The 22,722-nt window shown below is 34.3% G+C and overlaps 1 protein-coding gene across 10 annotated transcripts in view; it reads left to right on the forward strand.

Annotated features, from left to right (window-relative positions):
- Window positions 1-17,183, forward strand: part of LOC123674153 (protein pangolin, isoforms A/H/I/S) — a 269,346-nt gene extending 252,163 nt beyond the window's left edge. For 4 of the 10 annotated variants that reach the window (XM_045609047.1, XM_045609042.1, XM_045609045.1 and 1 more), the window contains 4 exons: window positions 6,946-7,132; window positions 9,282-9,447; window positions 12,258-12,327; window positions 14,188-17,183. In XM_045609047.1, coding sequence (XP_045465003.1) covers window positions 6,946-7,132; window positions 9,282-9,447; window positions 12,258-12,327; window positions 14,188-14,662 — 898 coding nt within the window. In that variant the 3' untranslated portion in view covers window positions 14,663-17,183. Of the gene's footprint in view, window positions 1-2,982; window positions 3,608-5,393; window positions 6,099-6,945; window positions 7,133-9,281; window positions 9,448-10,814; window positions 10,969-12,257; window positions 12,328-12,925; window positions 13,054-14,187 lie in introns of those variants that run through there. The other 6 variants (XM_045609043.1, XM_045609046.1, XM_045609050.1 and 3 more) reach the window with 4 other exon arrangements.
- Window positions 17,184-22,722: the final 5,539 nt, after the last annotated feature.

Below are 22,722 nucleotides of genomic sequence, written 5' to 3' on the forward strand. Positions count from 1 at the left end.
AAAAACATCAATAACTACTCTATAGAATTAGGAATTACCAATTATTATTACCATAATTCGGGAAAAAGCATCAATTTTCTATGTTATTCTCAATTTTTTCTTATGAATCGTATGCGTGCGATTTTATTTGATAGTGAGACTAACTGGGCGTCTAAGTAAGTATTCTCACGTGCAGTGACAGATTTACAGACTTGCCGCCTATAGGCGATTAAAACTTTTGCCGCCCCTGAATTTTGTTACATTAGTTAACAATCATATCAATTACATTTTCTGTCAATAAATTCCTAACTTTATGATTTGTCTTCCATCATTCTCGTTGTATTAACCTTTTCCAGATAGTTAGTATCATTGAGAACTAAGGTACCGTGTCATTTTCTTGAATATTTCCCTCCTGTCAAAAATTCTATGTATCTGGAGAACAATTATCGAAAATTACAGCGATAATTGCATTGTAGGAAGCGAAACTGCACTGCGATAATTGTTCTGTTCATAGATGCTTAGTTTCTATGCATCTTACACAGTTCGAATCTATGGCAATTCCATTCTAAATCAGTTTGACAGGTAATGTAACAGTTTATTCGGGAAATATTCCCCCGAATTACACTCGTGCATCAAAATTACCGGATAATTTCGCATTCCAGCGTGTTTTCTTTGAAAAACTGCATTCGGTCATTTTCATTTTTGGAGAAAGAGCCCTCCACCTTCGGTGTCGGGCTCTTTCTCCAAAAATGAAAATGAACTCATGCAGTTTTTATGACAACACGCTGTCATGCAAAATTATCGGTAATTTTGATGCACTTGTGCAATTACTTACGAATATTTCCCTCCTGTCAAAAATTCTATGTATATGGAGAACAATTATCGAAAATTACAGCGATAATTGCATTGTAGGAAGCGAAACTGCACTGCGATAATTGTTCTGTTCATAGATGCATAGTTTCTATGCATCTTACACAGTTCGAATCTATGGCAATTCGATTCTACATCAGTTTGACAAGTGATGTAACAGTTTATTCGGGAAATATTCCCCCGAATTACACTCGTGCATCAAAATGACCGGATAATTTCGCATTCCAGCGTGTTTTCTTTGAAAAACTGCATTCGGTCATTTTCATTTTTGGAGAAAGAGCCCTCCACCTTCGGTGTCGGGCTCTTTCTCCAAAAATGAAAATGAACTCATGCAGTTTTTATGACAACACGCTGTCATGCAAAATTATCGGTAATTTTGATGCACTTGTGCAATTACTTACGATTATTTTCATTTAAAAAAATTAACAAAAAATATTATTTCAAGCAAAGAATATATCAACAATGTGTCACTTTAAAGTAAGGTTAGATGTACCTAGGTTAAATCCTCAGAGTAATAAACATAGATAAAGGGAGCATATGTCATTTTCAGTAAACAAATTTTGTCCCCAACATGAACTATCAAATTTGATATGAAGCGCGCGGAAATGAAAACATATCATTGATACGATATTTCACTCAATTCGCGAGTTTCTCTACAAAGAACGCACTTCTTATGTCCCATAGTAAATCAGCGTTTCATATTAACTCAAAATATATTGAAATAAATACCTAAATATATCAGAAATTCAGAAAACAAACACCAAGCGCGCCAAACGGCGTGAAACAAACGATGACACTAGGAGAGCGAACGTTGCCAAACCTTGAATTTCAGGAGTTAGATACAGAAACTAATAAATATTCTGCTGATTATGAATTCGGCAATTAGGAAAAATATCGGATTCCAAATATTTAAATTTGAATATTTAAAACACTCAAATAAATATATTTCATTCGATATAATATACATTCATAACGATATAGTAAAATTGTGGATTTGAAAATATACCACAATCCGACAACGTAATCTAAACATGTTGGAGTCATGTAAAAATTGCTCCCTCTATCTATGTTTGCTTCACTTTTCACAGGGTGTTTCTGAATTGAAGACAAAGAAAAATCCTGGGGGAATTTTAAGGAAAAAAAGTCTCATAAACATGGGCCTACAAACGATTAGTTTTCGAGATACAGGGTGTCCCTTGTAGACCTTCTTTTTTGTGATGATTATACCTGTTTATGGAATTTTTAAAATTTTTGCTACATACAAAACTTATGATTAATTTATTCATCCCAGCTTACTAACTGGATCTTCATAATGATTTGGATTTTTCTCAAGATTGCTAAAAAATAGTTTGAAATTTTCTTTTCGAAATAGGTAGCAGCAGAAACGACAAAGCTACAAGAAACCAAAAAATGGAACAAAGTTACTTTTTATATTTTTCTGAACTACCAGTGCTCCACAAAAAAAAATGTCTGGAAGAAAGAACACGGCACTGTTCCAGAAAAAATATCAATCTCTCGATTTGCATTCAAAATTAGCATATCACATGATAAAATCTTCAAAATGGAATATAATATTTGCTGAATTTTAAGTAAATACCTTGTGAAGAGAAAGTGTTGTGAGAAAAAAGCTTGAATAAAATCAACTCCAAAAAAAAAAGCATTTGTGGGTCCATGTTTATGGGCCTTTTTTTCTTAAAATGATCCGAGGAATATGTCATTTTCGTTTGAACCCCCAATTTAAAAACGTCCTGTATAGCGATGGTACATAGGACGGGATAAATTGAGCAACAAATGAGCTTTAGAAAATATTAATACATATTATATATATAATAAAATATTAAAAACTTGAATAACAATATTTAAAAATATGCTGTATTAAATAAAATTTTCAATCATCATGAGAAAATAGGAAACAATAAACAATTACGAAAAATTTTCGTGTTTTGCATTTTTATTTCGTTATCCTCCCCCGCGAACCCCTCGTCCCCCGGAATCGATACCTAATAAATCACGCTAGGGCCCACTCGACGCATCAAAATTGCATCGCGAAGTCGTACAAGCGGGGCGAAGGAGAGAGGCATAGAGGCGAACGACGACGCGAACGAATATGAAGAAGGGAAATATTATGTCATCCATCAAGTCTTGCGTCGACGTCGACCGGGAGAGGGTACAGCCTGACTAACATCCGGGGACTTCGGAAAAAGAGATATCCCGCGCCATCTAAAATCGTCTATTAATTTTCCTCGCCGAATATTTCCACGTGTGTGTCGTCCGATCTGCCATAAGTGTCGTGTATGTGTGTCTGTCCCCATTCAACCCAAACAAAGCGGAGGTAGAGAGCCGGCAGCGGCACCACAGCCATTCATATTGATTTTCCCGTGATAAACGACGAATAAAAAACTTGTTGAATCTCTCTCTCTGCCCGCGACGTATCTCTGCCGGCGTTACGGCTGTTTATTGCCCGGTGTGTGTCTATCTGCTCGCCCCGGCTCTCCCGGACCTTCTGGAAACGGGCTTTCCCGTGAGTGATGGTGCCGTTTGACCCAAATTGCACCGGCGGAACCCACGCCCGCGGACGTACGCGCGGACGGCTCGATCTCGTCGTGGTAAATGATTTTTTAAATGCCGTCGTGGTGGTGATGGTGAAAACGCCGAATGTGCCGAAGAGCGGAGGTTGTGACGGGAAGTGAAGGTCTTAATTGCGTCTGCTGCCGAGTGTTGTTATTGTTGTCCTCTCGTTTCTAGATTTATCGTTATGGTAAAATAGGGGATTCGTGTTTTGAATTATGTTTGAGGCCTACCAAATATTGCAATATTTCATGTTATTTTTTTTTTAAATCGATTCCTCGCATATCCCTTGGTGAAACATAATTTTAATATTAATAAAAGAAAATAAATAAAACACTTGACTCAAGCGTTTTATTTATTTTTTTTCATTAATATGATTTTTTTTGTTAATCATCTAACTTTTTATGAATATTTAATTCCATTGTTTGTTTATGCTTTGAATGTCATTTCGAACACCAAAAAAAAATCAAGAATAAGAAGAACATAACAATTAAAGTTCTAAAGAGAAGCAAAATACAGCAATGACGACTAAAAATGCACTAAACAAATCTAGTACAATCATTAAACATGAAAGATTGAAAGGGTCCGAAATGGGGGAAAATATTCATAATAAACTGGATAGAAACTAAAATATACAGGCTGTTTCGAAATATGGTATCAAGATTTTTAGGTGGAAATAGAACTTTTTTTTTCCATAAATATGCATGTTTTAATCTGAAAAATACGCTGTATTTTGAAACAACCTGTAGAGTTGAGTCCAAATATTTATGGAGACTTTCACCCTTATTTCATGTCCTATGAATTTTACATGTTGCAATATTTAGTTGATTGCATTCAATTTATTTTTGTGTCAACAGGAAGAGAATGACTGTGTTACATCTACATTCATTCATTGTCATCGAAATTTATTGATTAATTTGGTAATTTTTGGTTTTTATTTTGATTCTCTATAGGAGTTTATTTATTTTATGCTCGTTGAACTATGTTCAATCTTATTTCTGTTCGACATCATAAATAGTCTGTTATTGTTCATTGATTTGGCGAAGGCATGACATCACCGATCAAAGGGATTGTTTCTTTGTGCCTTTTCCTAGAAAAAATTATGAGTGATGTGAAAAATAATGCAATATTTGATAGAAGGCCTCCAATATCAGTTGATTAAACTAATAATATAGTTCAATCAATTTGAACTGTTTCGGTATAATGATTGCTTTGATCACTCTGCTAAGGAGTTTTGCAGAATGTATCTCAAATTCATCTGGGTCTAAAGACAGAAATAATCTTACACTTCACTGAACACGTCCCGGGCCTAATCAGTAAAACACTCTTTTTTCCTTAAAGAAAATCGAATTTATTTGTCAACATATTCATCTTCGAGTGTGTTACATGTGATCTAATGCTCCTCTAACTTTTCAATAACTTCCTCTTTGTTTTCGAAATATGGTTCAACGTTGGCAATAACATTTTCATTAAAGACAAATTTATTTCCCTTATAACCGTTGTTGTCGATAGAACACAATCTAAATAACATTATTTTTCCCATAAAAAAAAATTGTTTCATCAATACACGAAACTTGTGCTTATCCATTTTTTCAACAACAACGAATGCTGCGTTACCTGACCTCTAATATTTCTATCCAAATTGAACTCTATTTCTCGAAATTTTGCCACGCATCTTTTGAAACTGGGTACTAACGAGAAAAAGAAAATCACAATTTGGAAAATATATCTCTCGGAAATCAAACTTGATAAAATCATGAAATTCAAAGCGTAAATTGGAGGGTAACATTATAAGCTAACAGCTAACTTTTAACAGTTGAGGAGTTATCAAATCTCTTGATTTTTTCCTGTTGAATATGATGAATAGCAGATGAATCTATATATCGTTATACTCAGGACGCGTATTAAAGAAATCACTCTCTTAACTTTCATCCACTGTAGTAGGTCGAAATCAAAATCCACCCTATTTACTTCAGATCATACCATCGCAAAACTCCACGTGTAAACAAATAGTGAAATATTGAGATACCAGCTATCTATCCGCCAGTGAACATGGAGACCACAATGGACGAACCACTGAACTTAACAGTTAAAAAAATGCCGATAGCCATTGTAGCGCCATTCACCGTCATCGACAACAAAAACAATAAAAAACCCACCGCTGAAATACGCGCCAATAAGAATGAAGACGTACCCGAGGACCTATCGCTGAGAGACAAATACGAGAAGGATTACTTCGCCAACTACCCCAATTTGAACATCCAACACGACCATCAGGAAGGCCGCAATCGCTTCAACAAGAACACCTACCGAGAACAAGAGCTTATCCTGAACGACATGAACAAACTCTGTGACTTCGGCACCAAGAACTTCGCCGCCACCTCGGAGTACATGGAGTACGCGGATCGGCTCTACGAGCACAAATTCCTCGCGGCGTGGTACATAAATTCTATGATCGAGAACCAGCGCAACACCTATTTCAACTTCATGCAACAGCAGCAGGCCGCGGCCGCGCGAGCGCCCTATGCCTTCGACAAAAGTAACAAGCCGGAAAACAACCGGATCCTGAATAATCTGCTGGAGAAGAAATCCAATCATAGCTGCAAGTTTCCGGTGAATTTCGACGCGCTCATAAAGAACGAGATGGCTAGCAAAGACGAAACCACCAACTTCGCTGAGAGGTGAGACCAGTAAGGGGCCAGTTTCATGAACGAAAGTAAAGTCCCGTTTTCCGTGAGAAGTTTCCTTAAAAAATGAAACGTTTTTCATGAACCAATTTAGAGGTTAAAAGAAGGTTTGAAGTCTCTTTCCTCATAAAGCTCTTTAACACTTACGAAAAAAAGAAAGCTTTCTCTAAAAGACGGTCGGAATATGTTCATGAAACCGGAGCCACTTTCAAGCTCCATATGAAGGCGACTTTGTAATGAAACGGTCTTTACCAAGGGGAGCATTTTCAGATGGATTATGAAACTGGCCCTAACACAAATTGGACACTTCTTCTTGTCGAAAGTGTGCAAGTCTTCATCCAATGTCAATTGCATTTGAATGACTGAAATAATTCTAGTTTAAACAGTACCGAGACTGATTTCATGAAATATAATAGAAATACTTTGAGAGTCTTTCAAAATAACCCGTTCCACTTTAGTTCTAAACATCTGGCATATTTCCTTTTATAGGTGCATAATTTTAATGAACATTTTTTCAATTATAACAATAGAACAAGGTCTAGCGGATTCAGTTTTGTGGAATATAGTTTTTACAGAATCATATTCACTTGATATTTTTATGAAACAGTAATGGTTGATGTTTACATAAAAATAACTTTTTGTAAGCAGAAGGTAGACGAAGAAAATACCCACAATATTTCAATATACGAAAAAAAGAAACATGCTTCTCATTTTAATAATACAACCTTGGAACATTTTTGTATTCTTCATTTTCTGAGTACTCATCTATCGATCATAATCTTTGAAATCAACTTTGAAACACCATAAGAATTGAAAACTAACGAATATATTCTTCTTTCAGGCAAATGGATCACCAGAAAAATAATATGGATAAAAATAATCCCGAAACCAATGGAGAAAAGAAGAAACCACATATCAAGAAACCTCTGAATGCATTTATGTTGTATATGAAGGAAATGAGGGCTAAAGTAGTAGCAGAATGCACGCTGAAAGAAAGCGCTGCCATCAACCAAATACTTGGGCGACGGGTAAGAATTGTTAACTAATAATGTCAAAGAAGAATGAACGAGTTGACATAACAACACTAAAGTAAAAAAAAAGAGTTTCATAGAGAATTTGTATGCACTCAAAATTATGTATAATTCAAATATAATGGGAGATTCAATTAAATAAATAAATAAAAATAAATATATGTTTATTCCCAAATTCAATTCAATATTCAATTAAGTATTCAATTTAGTTAGTACTGAGCCTTTCAATCATTGATCTAATGAAACAAGATAAAACAATATGTAGCAGTCAAATAATTAATTTATGCTTTAGTGTTGTTATTGGAGAGTTTGGCAGAATGATAATCGTGAAGCTAAATGGTATAATATTTTGTCTTCGAAATTGTCGTTTATTTAATAAAATATTCAGTTTTATCATTATTATCGGCCCGATGAATGCATAGACAATATTTTTTTATTTGAAATATCAGACACTTATTCATGAATAGAATATCCATAAGCACTTTTGTGCTTTTCACCAGGAAAATGGTTCTTGATGTCCACAAAATGATTTATCGATTTTAACTGTTCTTTATTGTCTAAAACTCTAAATGAATGAAGCAACGAACGAAATCAAAAAGAACTTATCAATCTGAAAAGTTTCATTTTAGTCCCTGAAATTTGAGATTGAAAGTTTGTTTGAATTTCACATTAAACAGTACCTCAACTGAACCAATTCCTTGAAATAAATTGTAGACGTTGATGAGTTAGCAAGAACAATTTGAATATTTCTTCTTTTGACTAAGCAGAAATTTCTCATTTCACTCCATTCTCTAATGGAAAGAGTTGTATCATGTAATTCATATACTATGTGATATAATGAATACGAATGAGATATTGTTTACAATATTTAATAAATTTAAGATCTCATTAGATATTCTTACATACACTATGGTCAAAAAGTAGCAGAAAATTGTAAGTAACACAAAATTGTGTTTATCTCTTTCAAGATGACAACCATCTGGAAGGCTTGATCGAATAATTTATACATTTCTGGTATGCCTTCGAAGCAAAGGTGCAAACAGAAAAAATACAAAAATAATAGAATTGTAAAAAAATTGTCTATGCATTGCGGCGACTGCAGTGATGTTAGCTGCCGGCTGGCCAACTCCAAGTGACGGTTATTCCACCACGGTCAAAACCGTTTTTGACATATCGCTCCATGAGTCGGTTAATTATAAAATAAAATTAACCAACTCTTTCAGCGATATGGCAGCAACGGTTTTGACCTTAGTGGAATAACCCACACTTGCAGCTGGCCGGCGGAGATCTAACTTCACCGACGATATCCCTGCCAGACTTCTCGAGTATGGAGGGTAGAAAGAGAATAATCTTCCCGTTTCAAAAGTGTCTGCTTAACTGACCTAAATTGATGGCGCTAGTGTAATTAGAGGATGAAATTAAGAAGTCTAAGATACTGGTGTATTCACTGATAAGATTTTGTTTAAGATAATTCTGGCGGCTCAGTCCCATTTCTTCCTTAAGTTAGCGCTACACAAAGGATTGATCAATCAACGGCATCATTTTAAAATTTTCATTTGTTCTGTCAAAAGACGTTGATCTTGTTAATATTGTTGATTTAACCTCAAAACATGACATTGACATAAGGACTACGTGAGCGCCATAAGAAACTATGCGGAAATCAAGTGAAACGGGACCAATACCATTAAAATGAGGTTACATGTAAGAGTAGCTTCAAGCTAAATGTCGCCTTGTTGTATCTAATTGAAGAATAAAGTCGTTTAAAACAAAAAAAAAATCCAAGAAAGCAGGTCCCTTCAAAAGATCTTCAATTTAATCTTAAGGTTCTTCAAGAGTAAGTGAGCAACCAGTGTTTTAGACATCTTAAGTGAAATTCATTGGAAACGTCAAAAATTACTGATGATAGAGCCAGAAGGAAGAAAGTGTGTTCGCCTTCTTGGGTTGGTTGCCCTTTGGCTATACTAGCGCCATCATGGAGAATTTTTGAAGCCTTATTTACCTTTTCCGGGAGGACATTTTATCAATCATAAGAGATTATTCTCCTTATCTCTACCCTCCATATTCTCAAGTGAAAGAGACTTGCGAGTGTATGATTTCTGAGAGGGAAGGGGCGCTAAGCCGAGGTTATAACTGTATGCATACGCAGTGGCACTCTCTGAGCCGCGAGGAGCAGGCCAAGTATTACGAGAAGGCCCGACAGGAACGCCAACTGCACATGCAGCTGTATCCAGGCTGGAGCGCTCGGGACAATTACGGTTACGGCACCAAGAAGAAGAAGCGAAAGAAAGAACGAACGCCGAACGACTCGGGAGGTATTAATTTTTTTGCACACAAAGAGCGTGGTTATGATGTGTTGGGAGAGAGTGTTCGTGTCGTCAGCCAGGGTATTCCCCGACTCCGCCCCATGTGCATACGCGCCTCGTGGGCAGAATGGGTCGAGCTGGCAGGTCGCGGGTTTCGGGATCTCGTTTCGGCTTGGCCAATCCCCGCTCTGGTACTTGGACGCTTGAGTTGCTGAACGACGCGGTATCTAAGCGTTTACTAAGAGGTCGAGAAGGCTCTGGCCTTTTGCCAACCAGGCTTGGCTCTTATCATGTCAATGTTCCGTTCTGTGTTTCCTGAACAAACGTCAATAGAATTGTAATTTGTTTGTAGATATACAGCTTCGGGATATATCACTTGAAACTTTGCTAACCTAGCCAAAAAAAGAAGTCTCGGAGATTGCTGTTAATTCTAACCTAACCTAACCCAACTAAACTGTGTTGATATATCTTGAGAGTTTCAAATTGAATTGTCTTAACTCGAACTACCCTCAGCTTAGGATATTTATTATGGAATAAAACCTGCTGTTAACTTAAGCGTTACGTTAGTTTCCAGAGGTATATTGGTAAATATTTCTGTCAACAATTTTGAAGAATCGTGGTGAAATTATCTTAATATAGAGTTTAGTTCATAAAGAAAATCCAGAGCTTAGAGTTTTCTACAGTAGGTCAAGCTAATAAAATATAAGCTCCCATGAAAATGTATTTAATTTGTCAGAGGCTCTTTTCAATATCTTGCATCAATTTGAGGAGTATTGCTCCCTAAATTTCAGTAAGACCGGCATCGATAATAAAACCACTAGATTCAATGAAGATAATAAAAACCATCTTCAACAATCACCGCCAGTAATTATCTCATAAAAATCTGCTATTAATAATTTAGATAAGGAAAAATAGAACGACATATTCGCATGATGAAAGCTAAGCCACATGTTCGTAAGCCCATCACTTGCATCCGATCTACCTTTTTTTTTTCAACGCACTTCACGTGCGCCTTCAAGCTTCTGGGAATCCCAAAACTCACGCTACCTCGCTTCATTCTGACCTGCGCATTAGCCTGGAGAAGGGAGGAAAACTCACGTTCGAGTCATTTGAACTACTTGGAGTCGCCAGAACGGCGGGAACACCAAAGGAAACGATACGAGCTTCCGTTGTTGGTACCGCCGCTCTGAAGATTCCCTAGATGGTTGCTCTCGTCCTTCCGTCTTATGCGCAGCATCACACACTGTTTTCCATTCAAGTGCAAACAATGGAAAGTTGAGTTTTCGGATTACCGTTTCGGGAAATGGCCAGGAAATCTTGCGCTTGGCTTCTTGGTGCCAGCCGAAGCGCGACGTAGCTGACTCTTTTTTGTTTAGTGGCACGCACTGGGCCGTGAGGAACAGGCAAAGTACTATGAGCTGGCTAGGCGCGAGCGACAGCTGCACATGCAGCTCTACCCGGATTGGTCGTCACGCGCCAACGCCACTCGTGGCAAGAAGAGGAAGCGCAAGCAAGACCCCCAAGACGGAGGTAGCAATCCTCGCGACTTACTGCTCGCCCATGCGCACTGAACTCGATCGAACCGAGGTGAAAACTCGCCCGCGGTGTTGCCACCTATAACGGGAAAATCCAGCAAAATAAAAAGGTTTTTCAACCACAAAGTATACCTTTTGAAAACCACAATAAAATTAAAAACAATAAAGACTAAGAGAAGATACAGAAATGTTTTATCAACTCATTTGAGAGTAATTTTTTAACTGGTAGAAATGTCAAATCGTTTGGTGACTATTTATTATTCATTTTTAGAATCACATTCTTTTTTTATTATTTATATCAGAGACTAGAAGAGCTTGAAAGGAAAGTCAATATTAAAAGAGTAAAAACTAGTACCTAAATCCCTCTGAACAAGAGAATTGGCAACACTTAACAGCGGAGCGAGCTTTTCCAACATCGTTCTACCGACTTCGGGCGCATGCGTTCGGCAAGCTGCAGTAATTTGCGAGTCGTACCTTTTCTATTATTCTATTGCATGTTTGGGGTACTACCGAGGTATATTTAGCCGGCCACCGCGACCTGTTCTGCCGCCAGGGGGCATCAATGGAACTAGAACTAGAAGGCTTCGCTTTTTACGCGCCCACCTTACGACTCCTAGATCTTTCTGGTCGAAATTGTTCATTTGGTTCGATGTTCTTGAGTCATATGCGTGGTTTTGTAGATACCGACACCTCGAAGATCTAGTAGTCTTGAGCCCCCCTGACGGATATCACGTATGCACGGTTGTCGATCCCTGCATGACCTTCATCCTTCATTTCCCTTTCTATATCCCACACTGGAACAACAGCAACACAATTGACAAGAATTATTTTCTAATTTTTTTCGAATCAAAATATTTTTTTGTTCTATTTTTATTTTTAATTCAATATTGTGTTGATCATCCCCACAAATCCCACCCTTCACTGGCAAAAAATAACATGGATGATGGTTTTCTTTTTGTTGCATTACTTCGTCATCCAAGTTATTCAAGAATGTAGTTTATTTGTTGATATTTCTATTTTATACCTTAGATATTTTAGTTGTAGCATTTGATAATTTCACAGTTGGTGCATTTTAGGTTGTAGGTACTTGATTGGCCTTTTGTCTTCCATTTTGAGAAAGTATTTAGACATTACATAAATTTCGTATATTGCATGTTAATTTCTTTTTTTCATATTTTATTGTAGAATATATCTAGTAGTTTTGATGCCAATCAGTAAATGTTATTATATTAGAGCATGATTATTTCGCTTTGAAAATTCTCTAATTGAAAATATTTCCTTTAGGTAACAGTATGAAAAAATGTAGAGCAAGATATGGATTAGATCATCAGAGTCAGTGGTGCAAACCATGCAGGTATGTGTTTCCGATTGTTAATTAATCCACTTTTATGCATGACTTATTTTATTTTTATTTGATATTTATTATAAACAAATTCTCGACCTACCTACTTTGAATTTCATGCAATTTCTGAAACGATTCTACCGTAATTCGCATGTGATTACAACATAGCGTGGTGATTAGAAAATGCACGATTTTCATCGCTCTAACCATTCAGTTTTATTTTATTTTTTCTTGGTGTTCTTATCTATGTGGAAAGACTGTTGTTTTATATTTTTGTAAACACGGAAGACACTATGAACGTATGTACCATAAAGATCAGAAAATGTGTCTTCCCACAAAGAGAAGGAGCCATTAGTTAATGTGCACTAGACACTGCTGTCAAAAAATGCTGAAACAATTGTTGAGTGCAAAGGGGCAATTCCAAGTTGATAGACACATTTTCTGATATTCTATTGTATACTTTCAACACACTTTACTCCATTTCATGTATTCGTTCTGTATCTGTATAACTTTTATTATTTGTGTATTTTGTGTGTGCTCGTATGTGTTAATGTTTAATTCCTATGTTGGTTTAACATAGTCCCCCTTTGTACATTTAACGATTGTTTAGCCCGGACACTGCTTCCCATGGTGGTGGAAGCTCGTCAGTTCATGGTAGTCTTCTACATACTGCTGGAGGTGCAGCCACCACGCAGTCGCCACAGGAACCGACCTACGTGAATCTATAGCCATATGTTGGTTAGTTTGCAGCAGTGTTGGTGTTATTTTAGCTATGGATGACTCATTATGTTTTTGAATGTTATTTTGTTTTGGTTTTTTAACGAATTTATGTTTTTTTACCTTGTTTCGAAGAAGTACTTGCATTTGTGCTGATCTTTCACAACAAGCAATTGCCAGTATTTTGACTACAAAGAGTTGTTTTTTTTTTATTAACACTTGCAGCATGTACTTATGCGTTTTCAGTTGTATTAATTTGTTTTTTATATATGATTTTTGTCATAAAAATAGGAGAGGTGAATATCTAGTTAAAGAGCATAGAAAATACTACATTTGAAAATAATAATATGAGGCCTACTTACATAATTTTCAAAACTTTTTTCTTATAATTCATTAGGCTTCCTCCTTTCGAATTGCATCTGACATCGATATATGTATTTCAAGTGAGCAGTTTTCGATTCAATTCAATCACAGAAATTGTTTGTTCTGTTTGGTAATTAGAAATCATTAAAATGTCCCACATCCTTACAAGGAACATCAAAACTGGAACAAAATCATGAATTATTTCCTATAAAATTAAAAGGTTATAATTATGGATATATTAGAAGTATACTCAAAATGTGGACATGAATATTGTATTTAAACTAAAAACAATTTTTTATTTCTTTCAATGTCTGGTAACCTGATATTCACCAAACAAAAATTGTAACACAATGAGCATGTAACAAAACTAGTTGGATATACACAAAATTCTCGAATTTGATTGAACATACATAGGGATAGCTTTATTACACAGTAAGACATATTCTGCATGAATAGGTCCCAAACTGGACAAAAAATGATAAAGAGTATTTCTGAAAAATACGAATATGGGTGTGCAATTTGGTGAGTTGATATATCCGTTGTATGAGCATAAAAAGCCTGTTTCTATCCTTGAAACTCATCTCAGCTATTCATAACGGATGTAACAACCTATAAAATACATACACACATCAATCTTCATAACGCTGGTATTTTCAAATTACATTCTCATCACCGAGTTTTATATAAATATTTCTTTAGGAAAAAACCGCATGGTTTGACTTTTTGAATTGAAACCTATATGTTTTTAACAAAATATTCAAGAACTTTTTCTAATTAATTGTTACTTTACAGACGCAAAAAGAAATGCATTCGCTACATGGAATCAGGTGATGGCAATGATGGAAACCAATCAGACGACAATTTAGGCAGCTGTGGTAGCATGGGCGATGCGCATACCCCACCAGATGATGATGCAGAAAGCTTGAACAGATCCATGTCAAGCCCGGGTGGTCTTTCAGCCCTTAGTAGCCTAACTAGTCCTGGCGGTATGATCCTTCCTAGTCCATCTACAAGTGTAGCGAGTCCTTCCGTGAGTTTGGCTAGTCCTTATATGCTGCAAAGCCCCCTGACCCCACACGAACATATGGACGTTAAGTTACCCCCTCCCTTAATACTTCAACAACCCCCTCGTAATCCTGTGGGGACAAATCCACACGATATAAATAATCCACTTAGTGTAAATCAATTAACTGGACAATGTGTACGGAATGATTCGACAGATTCGAATAGTAAAGAGACAACACGTTCGATTATCAGTGTCACGTAGCCTTCGGATAGGCATCTGTGGAACATGAGCCTTTATTTGTCCCAGACGAGGTGATCCTCAGAAATATATCTCTTGAAATATTGCATGCAGTCAAATGGACACGGGTTTATACTGTGACTAGTGCAGTGCGTTGATCTCATTAGACTAGTACTGCGCAAACTTCAATTTTTTACTATGTAACATAAATGTCATTTGCCAAAATCACCTCTACTTATTATGAAGATAAAATATATAGATATCCTATATTTTGTAGTTATTTATATTAAGTGGTATTTATTTGTTGAGGAGATTTTTTTAAATTGTACTTATGAGTTTCTGTGTTTTCTGTGTTATTATTTTTAAACTATTCCTTTTTCAAAGCAATATAAATATACTTTTGTGATATGATGGAACATTTTACTTGAAGCAATTTTCGGTGATATATAAGTATATAAACAACATGAAGGCATGGAACCAATTCATTTATTGAATTAATTAAGCATTAAACATTTCTTGATTGCATATACTTCAAATTTCTAACAGAATGGAATCTGTTGATTTTACATTCACATTCAAAACAATACTGAATGCTTTTTAAAGAATTTTTGGAATTTACAACTGAAAATTGATTGAATGAACGAATTGGGTGCGATTAGTTTTATTGTTAAAGACAAATTTATTGCACGCCTCAGCAACTGAATACCAGTAGAAAATAAATTTATGTTCCTTGTGCCAGAGCAAAAACGATAATGCAACTTTTATTGTTTTTATTTTTGGATTTTTTTTACTACTTTTTATTACTATTTTTGCAATAATTTTTAATGTCATTGGATTTCAAAGAATATTTTTATCCAACATTGTTAGATCAAAAGATTACAGATGTATTTCATTCGAATTATTATTCGAACTGATCAATTGTAATTTCAAATAAAAGTGATGTGTAGGACAAAACGTTGGATGATTTTTCAATTTTACTTACTGCCCACTAAGAAATTAATATTCTCCCCAACGGTTCTATCATATGGGAATATAGCATCAAATTCAAATTCTCAACTAATTCCTCTAATTACGAAAATATGAATATATATTTCAAGTATCAAAGTTAAATTTCTCTTTTGATATGATTAATTGATTCCAGGATTAACTTCAAGTTTAATTCAGTTCTTTTGACAGTGTTTATTATTCATCAAATGAAAAAAATGCTATCAACTTCATTAGCTACTTTTTATTCCATTTCATTGCCTTATTGTCAAGAGTAACTGCGATATAAACTTTTATATATTTTAACTTAAAACACTAGAAAATTAAATGGAATTGAGAGTGGTTGATGAAAGTGTATTTCGTCAGTCAATAGATGTGTGAACGGTATTTGGTGAAAACTTGATTTGGAATTAATATTTCCGAGTCTATGGGAGTTTGAAATAACGCAAGTTGTTTAGGCGAGTCTTTGGCTAAAAATATCAACAATAATGGGTTGGCATCAAAGCAGTTATGTTCAATTTACCATACTTAAAAAAAATATAAGTTGTATATTGCTATAAATATTGTAATTATCTACTTTGTACATAAAAATGTTAATAGATGCACTTCTGACTTTTATTTGGATTTGTTACATCTGAAGAGCAATATTCATAAAATTAATTTCGTTTTGTTTTCATATATTTTAATCTGATGAAATAATTTCAGGATCAAAATTTAATAGTGTTGATATCAGTCATGTATATAAAAATTTTCTTTTTATTATAAATTTAACGGGATATGTTTTGCATAATGGTGTTCAACTTTTAATTTTACTATGAAATGTGACATGTGATATTTTATACTATTTTATGACGACTTTTTAATTTGCATCCTTGAAGCCTCAGAACTTTTATGATTTGTTTTATTTCATTCAGTGTTTGCCATTATTACTCAAATAACTAGTTTTCAGGTATCAAAATGCATAGCACAATGTATAATTGAAGTAGAAAAAATTTAATTACTTACTCATTCTCTCAATCTCATTTCTAAGGCATTTTATATATTTTTGGTGCAATGTATTTTGATATTTCGAGTTTTTCTATAATCTGTGTGTCATATAATTATTCTTGTGCAATGAATTTTTTGAGAAACACATCATGAGTGTAAAGAGATTAGATGTGCCATAAAAAAATCATATGTGTTTCGATAAATCTGAAAACTTGCACACTTTAACGACTGCTTAGGTTACACAAGTAATTAAGTTTTTGGATAAGTGCAATGTAAATGTTTTATAGTTGATCTGGACTTGGTACACCATTTTTGCCAGAATGAATGCGTGTTGGTAGAAGTTTGTTTCTGATTAATATTCTGTTGAAAGCAAGCATTCAGTCTTCCTGTAATTTTCTTTTCAGCTTTAATGAGAAAGCATTGTAAATGCTCAAATTTTATTGTACCATTCTGGAATAAATGAATATAAATATATAAATAAATTAGTTATTAATTAGATGTAATGTCTTTGTAAGTAGCATCTGTTCGTAACATCGTTTTAGATTAGAATATTCAATACAAAAATTGAACATTACAAGTCTTTTTATCATCTCAATCACCTTAAGTCCCCTGCATATTTGATAATATAACATTATTTCAAAATCTTCCACAAGCTGAAGAACCAAAATTTGAAAATCTTTAATATAATGAATGAATATATGATGTGCAATCATATTGAACTAGGTCATTGAACCGGTAGGATAATAAAAGCAAAATTTGAAAAGCTCTTTTAAACATGCCAGTATTAGTCAGTTTTTACAAGATTATTTATTACACATATGTGTAACAGTGCCCAAAATGATAAGGCGTTTAACTGAGTCACTTAAAAATACATTAATTTCAATGAATGGACAGCAATAGAGACATCCAAAAGAAATGTATATCATAAAAAAACTCCTTTGGAATCAGAGTTACCCATTTACAACAGCTATAATTGTCGAAAGGACAGAAGCTTCCTCATTTCACTATGAATTATTTATATCTTCAACCCACTAGGAAGTTCAATGTATACTCCACATAATGAAATGAGTAGATTCATAAATTTATGAGTAATGGGAATAACTGGTCCAAATCGGTATCTAGAAACAGTATAAGAGGATATTCCTTATACTATGCTAGAAATTATACCATCATTAGAATTATATTTTAAGGGAAAATTGAATTGTAAATCATTTTATTTCTAGAGCTTTCGTTTAACACTGGAAAGTTTCAAAATCCTATTAAATCTGTTAGATTGGTAATAGCGAACATATAGAAGTATTTACTTTGAAAGGCTCAATTATTAAATTTCAAATCAGAAGAATTTGTTAGATTTAGATTCAATTTCTACTCAGATGTATACAGTAGAGTGATATATTCAACAGAATTGAGTTTAAGTCAATGGTTCTGCAAAAGTTTTATGGTCAAAGAACTTGTATATTGTCCTAAGTCATATCCCTAGCGATTTTTCAGAAGAGGTTGCGAAAAAAAATTAGGGCAAATATCAAATCAAAAAAATGCTCCCCTCTAAAATACCGCATGAGCAAAAAAATATAACATATAATTTAAGGTCAACTAGATGGATCTGAACATCTTGGGCCCCCTTAAAAAATTTCTGTCCCCTACTTGACCCTGTATTCTTGAAAACTGGCATTGGCTTTTGCTTGGAAAAAAGCGCTCAAAAAGCAGTGACTGTTAAAACTTATTTGCTCCCTTACAAAATATTTTGAGTATTTAAAAAATCTAATAGTTACATAAATTGTTCCAAATTCTGTCCGAATCAAATAATCAAAACACCGAAACCGTTATTCGGGATGGGGTCTAGAAAATCTATATTGAATAATTAATAGGAAATTCGGAAATAATTTTTAGTGCAGTGTTGTTTATATTGCTAGTATAGTTCATCCCAAAGTCACTTGAACTAGTCCATACCAACGCTTGGCCAGATGTCCCTTTGAAGTGGATACTGCGATCCGCTAAATAACAGGATTTATTTGAAAGTATTGTAAGGCAATAAATTACTGGCTCCAAAGGAATTCCTGGAAACTTGGGCAACCCTTGCATAATCGAAATATTCAGGCTTCCTTCAAGTGACTTTGGATATACTATAGTTATATCTGCTATATCAACAAATCGAGAAGAACATATATGTTCTTCTGGATTTGTTGTTATAACAACAGTTGAAACTTAGATATTCCGAAATTGAAACTAATATTAAATCACACAATCGCCTGTCAATACATAGTTGTTAAAAACCGTAGGCTCACACAAAATCATTGCAATTCGTGTAGGCAAAGTTATTAGATCAAAGAAATAGAAATCTTTCTTATTAATAGATCGTCTTTATTATTGTCTTTTAGACACTTCATTGCATGAATTGATCTTTGTGTAATATTTTAATAAAAACTACACTACTGGTTGGAATATCTTTTCAAAAATTCGAAAAATAAACTTAGGAGTTCGAAAGTGGTCTAAATGTTTGCAACCCGTGATACATAAGTCTGTATTCGGCTTGCTTGTGATAAATTAAGCAATGCTCAAATAATAGCCACTTGATTAATTGTACTGCAGAAAAAATTATCTGAAATCTGAATACATATAAAAATATATTCAGTCGAGTAATATTTTCTATGGTTCTGATAATGCGATCAACTCAGAATTTTGAATAAAGCTTGGAATTTTCATTTTTTATATTACCCAGTTACAACACCCAGTTCCAGGAACGTTATTTAAAATTTAATTCCGCATTAAAATTTTAATCCTACATTCAAATCAAATCAAATCAAATCAAATTTATTTAACAAATCATTACAAAACAATAGGTAACAATTAATAGTCAATGAAAAGAAAAAATAGTGAAACTAACAGAATAGTATAAAAAGAAAAATTGAATAATTATTTTACTTGAATTCGTCTGACAGATATTCATCAACCGAGTAATAACACTTGGAGATCAGAAAGTACTTCAGGCGTTTTCCATAGCATCTGCAGAATTTGATCTCGTCTGGGAGATGGTTGTACAATTTGATCGCCAAATAGTTTGTGGCCTTCTGTGCTTGTTTTATTCTGTGGTATGGTATGCAAAGATCATTTCTCTTCCGTGTGGCGTACTGATGGAATTCGCCACTCATTATATATTTACTCTTGTTTTCATGAATATGAATCAAACAAGCATAAATAAACTGACAACAAAAGGTCAGTACCTCATACCTTTTAAAATATTCTCTACAAGAAGTAGTGTTATTGATCCCTGCTAGTGTTCTTAAAGCTCTCTTCTGTTTCATGAAAATTGCGTTCGATTCAGGCGCATCACCCCAAATTAGTATACCATAAGATAAAGAGCTATGGAATAGTGCAAAGTATATATCCCTCAGAACAACCTCACTGGTTAGTCGTTTTAATCTGTTCATGAGGAATATAACTGATGATAACTTTCTGGTAAGATTCTCTATATGGTTGTTAAATTTGAAATTATTCTGAATTTGAATACCTAGGAATTTCGCACTCTCGATGTCACGCGATCCTGGCCTACCTCCTATTTTCAAGATGTTCGTTTTTGCCACATTCAACTGGAGACTGTTTGAACTAAACCAACTTTCGGCTTTTCTTAGTGTGATTTCTGTCTTTGTCCTTACTGATTTTTTGGAAATATTTAAGAAGGAAGTGTCATCTGCGTAGTTACAGACATAATCGCAAGGGATGTTATTTGGAAGGTCGTTGATATATATTATAAACAGTAGTGGTCCTAATATAGAACCCTGAGGTATTCCTTTACCGATCTTCATCCAGGATGTTTTTTTTCCTTTCAACTGTACCTGTTGCTGCCTACCCTGCATAAATGAAACAAGCAATCTAAGTGGTGGCCCTCGAACTCCATAATATTCAAGTTTACTAAGCAGAATTTCGTGGGAAACATTATCGAAAGCCTTGGAAAGGTCACATAAACTGAGCTCTACCTCATTACCCTCATCAAGACCTTCTGTTATTTTTTCAATAACTTCAACTAGAGCTGTAATAGTTGATCTCTTATTTCTATATCCGTGTTGTTGATCCGTGAGTAAGTTGTTCAATTCGAAGTATTCCATTAATCTCGTTCGAATTAGGCTTTCTATTATTTTTGATATTGTTGGAAGAATTGATATCGGTCTGTAATTATTCGGTACACTCTTATCACCCATATGTTTATAAACTGGGACCACTTTCGCTAACTTCATTGAATCTGGGAAAATACCTTCTTCAAAACACATGCTTACAATACATGTGAGAGGATCCACGATATAATCCATAAGTTCCTTCAACACAAAGGTAGATAAACCATATGCGTCACAAGTGGATTTTCCATGCAGAGATTGTATTATCTTTTTCACCTCATCCGATGTTGCGGGTTTTAAAAAGAATGACTTATAACTTTTTATTTTCAGATTTTTCAGGAATTCTGCAGATTCATTTAGGTCAATTTTAAGTACTGTATCATTTGTTTTCTTGAGAAACTTGAGATATTTCTCTGGATCGAGAACTATATCCAGAAATATCCAGATCCAAAAATTAAATGGTGTAGATAGTAAGTAGGCTCTTTCTACAGAAGGATTTAAATTTTAATGACGGCATTACATTTTAATGAACATTTCCGCAACTGGGTGATACACGTAAAATATCAACTTGTTCGAATCCATTATGAAATATTGATTATTTTTTCTCGATATTTTGAATTTCATAAGACTGTTATTCCATTTCCATAAAAATCGTAATTTTAAATAATCAGGAAAACAAAATGTCTAACGGCTATATTATTTACAGGAACCCTAGTAGGATTGCCTGAAAATGTCAAGCTTCTAGGTTTTTCCGTTCGAGAGTTATCGTGTTCACGGCCGGACGGCCACGAATTTATCATCAGTGAATAAGATCTTATCGTCCGAGTCCATGCTCGGCTTATAATAAAAAAAATACAGACATCGTGACGAAATGATAATATTATATGCCTGGAGCTCTGTTCGGGGAATGAATTCTCAAAAACAATTCATACGTTCGATTGGTTTTTATGCTTCAATGAATTTTGAATCATGCCCCCCTAGTTTGATCAGCTATTGAAGATAAAAAATGATCGTTCATATTCAATTATTTAAAACGAATTATTTGTTTCGTATTATTGACTTTGACCAATTTTTTTCAAGCAGATTCCTTCCACTATGCTGATTATCAATATATGCAATTTTTTTTCCTCCACATACTTTGTAAACTATATCTTAAACTCATCCATTATAATTAGGATTTAATTTTAATTTACGTAGGTATAAGGTTTCCATTAACCAAAATGAAAATTCGATATCTACTACTTATAATTTTCACAAGTAGATAATTACTGAAATTGAAATCCATCAATTATTCGTTGAGATACTAAATACTGACGGTATGAAGACACGGATTGATTAATGAAAGGAAATGCTTGAATCGAAAAAGAGATAAATTACATGAGAAAGTTTTCGGTAAAATAGACAAAAAAACAGATGACACTAAAAGCAAATCAATAAAAAGATCCCATTCATTATTATTAAAAAATTTGTTTCAAATTTATGGGGTCTTTTCTTTTTTTGTTCAATTTCAAAATTTGATTCTGTATTTTGTACCTAGAAGGATTAGGTATATAGAATCACAATTAATTTTTGTATAACTTCACAGCTCTAAGGTAGGTATAGATAGCGCCTGAGAAAAATTTAACAATTCAAATCGACGGATTTTTTAGTCAACATTCTAATTTTTCCCTAACAAATACAAAATTTTATAAATCAAATAAATTTAATTTTGCATAAAATTCGAATAGAAGGAGCACCAAATAATATAGAAACAACCTTTCGACATAACAACAAATATTCAATAAGTAGATCAATACCTATTCTGTTTCAACGCGAGCTACAAATATTACAAAATACGTGCCCAAAGTCTATTGTTATGCAGACAAAAGTTATATTGGACAATAACTTATTCTTAGAGACAGCTAAAAAATAGGGCGAATGAGGAACAAAAAATTGCGAAAACCAATGAATTATTTATGACAACCGCTTAAGGTCTAGGACGGTGTTTCGTTTTGACATGACCAA

The sequence above is a fragment of the Harmonia axyridis genome, chromosome 2 (assembly GCF_914767665.1).
Source record: "Harmonia axyridis chromosome 2, icHarAxyr1.1, whole genome shotgun sequence".
NCBI classification, from domain to species: domain Eukaryota; kingdom Metazoa; phylum Arthropoda; class Insecta; order Coleoptera; family Coccinellidae; genus Harmonia; species Harmonia axyridis.